We start from the raw sequence: 9,152 nt of genomic DNA on the forward strand, positions 1-9,152 counted from the left end.
ACGGATTTGTATTCCGGGAGATCCCTTGCACATATGTTTATTTGGACTGTAGTGTGGGATACCGAAAGATCCACAGCACATATATTGAGGATACTAAGAGATCCTCGGGATACCGAGAGATCCCCAGCACATATATTGAGGATACTAAGAGATCCTTGGGATACCGAGAGATTCTCAGCACATATATTGAGGATACTAAAAGATCTTCGGGATCCCAAGAGATCCCCAACACATATATTGAGGGTACTAAGAGATTCTCGGGATACCAAGAGATCCCTGGTTGTTAATCTCTGTGTTGGGCTGTATTCCTTCTGTGATTATTTTGTCTCTGTTATCGTCGTTATTATTCTTATTATCTTGTGTTACTTCATACTGTTAGCATTTAACTATATTGTCATATTCTATACTGTTTTACCTCATTTTTCAGCTATAATCATTAGTGCCCTGACCTTCCTCGTCACTACTCGACCGAGATTAGGCTTGGCAATTATTGAGTACTGTTGTGGTGTATTTATGCCCTTTATGCTCATGTTTTTCATGTGTAAATCTAGGTACTTCGGCTCAGCCCTAATACCTTTGAGGCGAGGTGATTCTCCAGAGACTTCGAGGTATGTCTGCCACGTCCGCAGACCGAGGAGTCCCTTTCCATTCTCTCTTATAGTATTAGCCCTTCTGTATTTACTTTTGTTTAGACATTCTGGAGTTAGACACTTATAGTTATTCAACAACTTGTGATTTCAAGAGATTTCGAGTTTTGGGAAGTTGTTCAGTTTTTGAGATCTTGTATTAGTATATGCCGAGCGGCATCTTAAATGCTTCCATATTTGTTTATCTTCAGTTTTTATTAGTTTTTCCGCATTTTTTTTCTTCTTCCGCAATTTTTAGGCTTACCTAGTCATAGAGACTAGGTGCCATCACGATATTTCATGGAAGGCAAACTTGGGTCGTAACAACTTGGCCAGCCAAAATAACTTTTTCTCCCTGCCATTTTCCCCCAATTTCTCGTACATACGACCATAAGCTGCAGTCTTAGCCTCCATGACCGCCAGTTTAGCTCCCTTCCTAGCTACCTTATACCTCTCCATGCACGCTCGCATCTCCTCCTCACCTATGCTCCCCACTAACTTCAGGTACGCCGCCCTTTTCGCTTTCACTTTACCTTGGACAACTTCATTCCACCACCAATCTCCTTTGTGCCCACCTGAGACACCCATCGAGACCCATAACACTTCTCTCGCAGCCTCCCTTATACAGTCTATAGTTGTGGACCACATAGTGCTCGCGTCCACACTGCTCTTCCAAGATCCCATAGCTAACAACCGCCCCTCCAACTCTTGGGCTTTATCCTTAGTTAAGGCTCCCCACCTGATTTTTGGTCTTCGTCGAGCAGACTTTTTCCTCCTCTTTAACCTAATACCAACGTCCATCACCAAGAGTCTATGCTGCGTCATGAGTATCTCACCCGGAATCACCTTGCAATCCTTGCATATCCCTCTGTTACACCTCCTAATGAGGAGATAGTCAATCTAAGGCTTCGCCACCGCATTTTAAAAAGTAACCAAATGCTCCTCCCTCTTCATAAAGCTAGAGTTCACAATCACTAACCCAAAAGCCTTAGCGAAGTCCAATAGTGAGGTACCTCCTCCGTTACTCTCCCCAAAACCGAAGCCTCAATGCACCTCGCCATAACCACCTCGGTCGACCCAATATGACCATTGAAATCCCCTCCTATGAATAGTTTCTCAGTAGGCGGAACCTGGCACACAATCTCATCTAACCCCTCCCAAAAGCGTCGTTTAACCTCCTCATCTAGGCTTGCATGTGGCGTATAGACGCTAAGGACGTTTAGGGTGTACTCGCCAACCACCAACTTAATATTCATCAATCTATCAATCACTTGTAACCTTGATTACAGACTCTCTAAGTTCCCTATCCACCAAGATACCCACTCTATTCATACCTTTCTGGACTCCTGAGTACCAAAGTTTATACCCGTCTGCGTCCTTCACCCTTGACCCTACCCACCTTGTCTCCTGGACACACGCTATATTGACCCTCCTCTTCTGGAGGATCTTTGCCAACTCTATAGACTTACCCGTCAATGAACCTATGTTCTATGGACCAATTCTCAACCTATAGACATGCCATACCAAATGGTGGAATAGAAATGGGCTGAGTGCCTAACACTAAGTCAATTCCAAAATCGATATCCCTATCGGGTGGCATGCCTGGTAGGTCTGCTGAGAACACATCTGAGAAATCTCTTACAATTGGAACTGACTCAATAGTAGGAGAATCAACACTGACATCCCTTACAAAGGCTAGACAAGTTTCTTACCCCTTCTCAACCATCCGTTGTGCTTTAAGAAAGGACATAACTCTGCTAGGAATATAATCCAATATACCCCTCACTCTAACTGCATCAAACCTAGCATAGTTAGTGTCACAGTCTTGGTGTGACAATCTAGAATATTGTGATAGGGAGACAAGAAGTCCATACCCAAGATCACATCAATGTCTACCATGTTGAGTAACAATAGATCGACTCTAGTCTCATAACCATCAACGACAACTAAACACAACCAATAAACATAGTCCACAATAATAAAATCTCCCTCAAGCATGGAAACATATGCAAGAGCACTCAAAGAATCACGAGATACATCCAAATATAAATTTTTGTGCAATATCGAGTATATATGAAAATTTCCGAGTGGGACATATATAAGTAATAAGTATTTGGCATGTCCCATATTATGCAAATTATGGGAGAACATTGATTTGGATACAAAATTTAAGAGTTGAAGAAAGATTTTTGAAACATAAGCAAAATATATGTAAAGTACCAAATAATTATGCTAACACTACGGAGGAGAGGTATAACGACTCGACCGGTCGTTTTGAGCTTTTGCACCTTGCTCGTCAGTTCTCGGGCATGACTTACCTCGTGTGAAGGATTATGACTTATGCAAATTTTTGGTTTTCAGGGTAATCGGAATGAATTTGGAAGAACAATTCTCAGTTTAAAGCTTAAAATTTGAAAGGTTTGACCAAGATTTTACTTGTTGGTATATGATCTCGGATCGGGATTTTTATGATTTGGTTAGCTCTGTTAGGTGATTTGGGACTTAGGAGTGTGATCGGAATGCATTTTGGAAGTCCGTGGAAAGTTTAGGCTTGAATTGGCAAAATTGAGATTTTGGCATTTTCCGGTTGATAGGCGACATTTTGATATAGGGGTTGGAATGGAATTCTGGAAGTTGCAATAGCTACGCTATGTCATTTGGGATGTATGTGCAAAATTTTAGGTCATTCGGACGTGGTTTGGTTGGGTTTTTTATCGAAAGCGCAATTTAGAAGGTTTTGGAATTCTTAGGCTTGAATACGATGCGAATTTGGTGTTTTGATATTGTTTTGAGCGTTCCGAAGGTTGGAACAAGTTTGAATGAGGTTATGAGATATTTTGGCATGTTTGGTTGAGGTTCCGAGGGCCTCGGGTGAGTTTCGGGTGGTCAATCGGACCATTTAATGTTTTGCAAAGTTGCAGAAAATTGTTGTTCAGCGTTGCAGGCATTTGGCCTTCGCGTTCGCGAGGGAGGCTCCACATTGAAGAAGGGCTGGGTTCATTGTGCATCACATTCGTGGGAGGACCCTCGCGTTCGTGAAGAGTCTGCTGAGGGAGGTGAAGTTTTAGCCTTCACGTTCACGAGGCAGGTGACGCGTTTTCAAAGGGCTGTGAGGCTGTGCATCGCGTTCGCGAGAAGGTGTTCACGATCCCGTAGAAGAACTGGGTCAGCTGGGTCGGAAGTCAAGTTGATCTTCGCATTCACGGGAGATGGAGCGTGTTCGCGAAGGGTTGCCTGGGTGAAGCATCGCGTTCGCGAGGGTTGGTCGCGATCGCGTAGAAGGAAATTTGGTCAAAATAAGTTGGTGCTTCTCAAACGCGAGGCTTTGACCGCATTCGCGAAGAAGGATTTCCAGGCCTGGGCAAAATGTTTAAAAGGTCATCTTGTCCGCAAATGTGGGTCTATTTTCCTCCATAGTTGATCGTTTTTAGAGCTTTTTGAAGGAGATTAAAGAGGGACCTAAGGGGAAACGTTTGGAGGTAAGAATTTTGGACTTGATACTCGATTCTATTAAGAAATGTACCTAGAAAATCATGAAAACTAAGCCTAAAATTGAAGAACTAGGGCTTGAGAAATTCGACTTTTGATTGGGGATTTGGAGGACAATTTGGGGTCGGATTTGAGAACTTTTGACATGTATGAACTCATGGGGAAATAAGGAATCTAATGATGTAAAAATTTCTGAGTTTCGAGAGGTCGGCCCGGGGCTCGGGTTTCGCTAATTCCGGGATTTGTGCCCTTTATTGATTGTTTTCGCTTGGGCTTTGTTCCCTTAGCATATTTTGACGTTCTCGTTCTAATTTTGGATAGATTCAATGCTCGTGGAGGTCGATTCGAGGGGAAAAGGCATCGCGAGCTAGAGATTTAGCCGGTTCGAGGTAAGTAATAATTTTAAATGATGTTCTGAGGGTTTGAAGACCCGGATTGCACATCGTAGTGCTATATTGAAGTGAGACACACACTTGATGACGAGCGTGGGGTCGTGAACTATTGGGGATTGTGACCTGGTCCGTCCCGATTGATGATTTTACTGCGTATTTGATTGAGAACTATTTGCTATCATCATTATTTTGGCTGAATGTCATATTTGGGCCTAGTGCCAACTATTTGAACCCTTTAGGGATTTTTATCAATATTTCCTCATTGTTTTGACTTTATACTAGAACTCCGTCATGTTATTTTATACTATTTTACTACTCAGCCATGTTTACTCAGTTTTAATACTTAAATGATGTTTGGGCTGAGAAACACTGTTTTACTGTTGCCCGAGAGGCTTGTGATGATTTTTGACTGAGTAAGGCCGAGGGCCTACATTGTGAGGAAACACTGATATTGATATGAGGCTGAGGGCCTGAGATATGTACGCCACGAGGTGGCTTGATTGATATGAGGTCGAGGGCCTAGTTTGATGCCAAGAGATGGCTTGTTATTGCGCTTGGGTTGTAAGGGGACCCTCCAGGAGTCTACACACCCCCAGTGAGCGCGGGTACCCATGATGATGTGAGATATAGCCCGAGGGGCTGATATTGTTCTATGTGATAGCCCGAGGGGCTGCTATTGTTCCATATGATTGTGCCGGAGGAGCTGGTACTGTTCTAAGATATTGCCCGAGGGGCGGATTGTTGACACTGTGCCCGAGGGGCAAACATTATGTGCTTATCTTTCTTATTTGCCTGTCATTACCTGTTTAATTGTGTATTTGTGCCCGTGGGGCAGATTTTTCTGTGCTGATCTGCACTAATTGTTTGGCATTCATTTGTGTAACTGTTGAAAAATCATTTTCAAAGAAGTTTAAACTGAGTTAAGATATTTTAAGAGATTTTTCAGCTTCATTGCTTTCTTACTGATTCTTGTACTACTTCTATACAACATGTTGATGCAATTTTCATGATTTCTTACCATTTAGACTTTAGTTATGATTATTACTCACTGAGTTAGAGTACTCCCTTTACTCCCTGCACCTTTTGTGTAGATTCAGGTATTTCTGAACCCGGTAGTAGGTATTGGCTGATTGGAGGTAGAGTCATCGAAGTTTAGCAAGGTAGCTGCCGGCGTTCGCAGCACTGCTTTTCTCCCTCTTGATGTCCTTGGACTGTATTTAGCCTATTTCAGAACATAGTTGTATTTTAGACCTTAGTAGATGCTCGTGACTTGTGACACCCCGATGTCGGGCGGTGTTTGGGCTGTATTTCGCACATTATAAAATCTTTTGCATAGTTTTTTGCTTATTTACCCATCCTTAGACTATTTATAGATGTTTAACTGTTTTAAAAATTGAATTGGGACTAGTTGGCTAGCCTTGTCTTCACGAGAGGCGCCATCATGACCAAGTCTGGGTTTAGGGTCATGACAAGTTGGTATCAGAGCCTAGGTTACATAGGTCTTACGAGTCATGAGCAGGTTTAGTAGAGTTATGCGAATCGATACGGAGACGTTTGTATTTATGCTCGAGAAGCTGTAGAACCTTTAGGAAAAACTTCACATTCTTGAATTCTTATCGTGCGTCCTTGATTCAGCTTGATATGTAACTCTTTGAATTCATTACACATGTCCATATGCGCGCATGGCCGCTCAGTATCTGACGTGCATTGATGGCTTGTGATTCCCTGATCGAGCGGCGAGATGTGATCTCTGTGAGTTGATGTTGGGCCAGTCTGGAGGACTTGAGGCCGGATTTTGCCTATAGCTTGAGCACCGAGGTGCTGATTGTGTGAGTAAGCGTTTTTGAACTTATATGTTTGGTATTGTCCCTATTAGTGGAAGTGACGGTTGGATGGCTATGTGATGAGTATGTTAGTACTGCGAAATGTATCCATATGATTGGAAGCGACGAGAAGGGTATGCTGGAGGATAGAAGAACTATTAGGTGCTTGATTTCCATCCTGATTCGAGGTATAGCCCCGAGTTATGGGCATGTGAAGAATCTTCTCATGTTTCCTAGTTGGGAGTGAAGTAAATTTCATGTTGTAGTATGAGTTCAGACTCAGGAAGACTAAGTGACCGTGTAAAGTTTATGACGGTGAAAGGTATGCGGAAAGGTTAGTTCGAGGAGAAGCAGGTGGGTTATCTCCTGCGGAGTGTTCGAAAGTTTGTGAGATCTTTATGTTGTCTGTTAGAAGATCTCATTTGCAAGTGAAAGATATGTGTTGTAATTTAAATTGGGTCACTTAAAAGAGTGGGATTCACTGTGAGTGAATGCGAGATTTGCAAAAGATTCAAGGTACCAGATGGTCTGTGTCTGACGAGCTTATGAAGGATCGAGTTTAATCTCACTATGGTATTATGGCAGCAGTAGAGTATATGCGTTATGAGTTATTGAGTGTGTTTTGATCCATGTCTTCAAGCCCAAGTGGGGGAGTCTGTTATTGCTTAGTTGATTGCAAGGTTATGTGCTATGTCGGTTCCAATTTGAGGCGTACTGTTGAATCAGTTATGGCTTACGGAGATTGAGACCGAGAATATCTCGAGTAAAGAAAAATTTTGACAAAGGCTAGGTCATGCTTCATAGGTGTATGAGAATCACGGAATGTCTTGATTTTTTGATTGATAATGGATTCTCGGCGCATAAAGAAGGAAATGGCTTGGTTGTTCTAGGATAAGGTTACACTTTGCGATGTTGGAGTGCTAGTGAGGCACGGGTGGTTCTGTTCGTTTGATTAGGCTGATTACAATTTGAATAGAGTGAATGACTCTTGAGAATGGTTCTAATGTATTCAAGATTCTACATGTAACAATTGGGTATTTTAAAGTGTATATGTGGTTAGAAAATATGTTTCCATTGGAAGATGTCAAGGCTTGTGATAATTTCTATATTAATTATGGGATTCTGTGTATCAGTACCAGAAAGGTAAAGGTAACGGATTTAGATTCGCAGGAAGTCTCTTCAGAGTAAAGCATTTTGAACGTGGCATTCGTGGGAATATCTGAGAAAGTATTTAGCGGCTTATGAGCCTTAAACGGTGTGGCTTTATGCTTGGTTCCCGTGTGGTAAGTCTGGGTTGAGGAATTGTGATGTTATTGCAAGAAGGAGTATCACGTTGAAGGTAAATCAGAAGGAAACTCGGATAGATGAGATAGCTTGGTAGTAGGCCGAGTCTGTATGGTAAGTATATGATTAGTTCCTTGGGTGTGTACGAGGTGATGAGTTCCTACAGATATTTCGCGGCAATGCTCTTAGGTTTTGATGGCTTGCATAGCTTGGTCAAGTTAGAAGGATTTAGTCCTGGCAGGTCTAGTTTGTGCAAGGGAAACTCGGACAGTTCTTGATGGTTTCTACCTTGGTTGGAGATATATATTTTATATGCGCATGAGGAGCATGGGATGCATAGTGATTTTCTTCTTGATGGGATCAATGGAAAGTTCTTGACTATTTGTGTACGTAGATGTTTGTGGCTCGGAAGGGAGATGAAGTTCTCATGTTATCCTAGGATGGTATGGCATATGTGGTATGTTGTGGAGGATTGAGATTTGCATGTGTAAGGTTATGGTTCAGTTCTGAACGGAAAGTCATAAAATTCTTAGGCAGCACGGGCAGTTTCAGATGATTAGAGAAATGAGCTTCAGATGATTAAGGGGATGATCTTCGGATGACTAAGGAAATGGTATTGCTAATTGGAGTAATTTGACGAGGGTATATGTTTCAGGAAAGGCAATGTGATTAAGTTGATGGTACTTTGGTGGTATTGCGGCGCTTTCTTGATAGATCGACTGCTGATATTCGAGTTTGCTTGGTGCCATAGTGGAATTTTAGAGTATCTTTCGTGGAATGATTGGGTATTTGAGGTGTGGTATGCATTCAGACGGTGGAATTGGGATCAGGTATGTTGATTTGTGTGCCATATGGATTTGGAGACAAAGAAGTTCTCACATTCAGGCTATGTTGTAGTTGTGAGTTGTAAGTGTCGGCACTGTTTTGTGACTATCGGGGTTCGAAGACCCGAGCGAATTTTTCATGCTTGGTATGTTAGATTTTGGATGTGATATTGGGTTCAGACTGGTTGTCTTTGTATTATATCATTCTGGACTATTGCGCTAAGGCGGTGTTGTTGGCTATGCTAGAAATGCTACGGATTGAGGGGCGAGGTTCAACGGATTATGTCCTAGTGGGGTAGTGTTATATTTCGAAGACCCAGCGGACGGCTGGGAAAGATTGTCTTTCTTGTTTGGGCTTTCATGATGAATGTCAGTGTAGAGGCTTCTACCATCGACTCAGTTTCGATGGTGAGGGACTTTTCAGATGTGTTTCTTGTGGTCAGGCATGTCGCCGGGCAGGGTGGTTGATTTCGGTATTGATTTGATGCCGGGCACTATATCGTATGGAACCGGCAGAGTTTAAGGAGTGGAAGCAGCAGCTTCAGGATTTCCTTGATAAGGAGTTCGTTGGCAGGCCAATGTGGATGCGTGTTCTAACTTGAGTCGGCTTGATTGGCTCCAAATTGTATTGTTGAGGGATGTGTTGATTCGATTGTTATTGAGCTTATTAGTAATCTGGGGAGATTTATGAGTTACCTTTCTGTGTTGCGAGGT

General features: G+C 42.4%; 1 protein-coding gene across 1 annotated transcript; it reads right to left on the reverse strand.

Moving 5' to 3' along the window:
- Positions 1-914: 914 nt before the first annotated feature.
- On the reverse strand, positions 915-1,451 carry LOC138868796 (uncharacterized). The gene has a single exon (XM_070146367.1). It carries the CDS (start codon positions 1,449-1,451, stop codon positions 915-917), a length of 537 nt encoding a protein of 178 aa, XP_070002468.1.
- Between the last annotated feature and the right edge of the window lie 7,701 nt (positions 1,452-9,152).

Source organism: Nicotiana sylvestris, chromosome 5, assembly GCF_000393655.2.
Source record: "Nicotiana sylvestris chromosome 5, ASM39365v2, whole genome shotgun sequence".
Taxonomy (NCBI): domain Eukaryota; kingdom Viridiplantae; phylum Streptophyta; class Magnoliopsida; order Solanales; family Solanaceae; genus Nicotiana; species Nicotiana sylvestris.

What these genes read in the sequence shown, in the direction of transcription:
- LOC138868796 (XM_070146367.1), bottom strand. Translation starts at nt 1,451, where the DNA reads ATGACGCAGCATAGACTCTTGGTGATGGACGTTGGTATTAGGTTAAAG.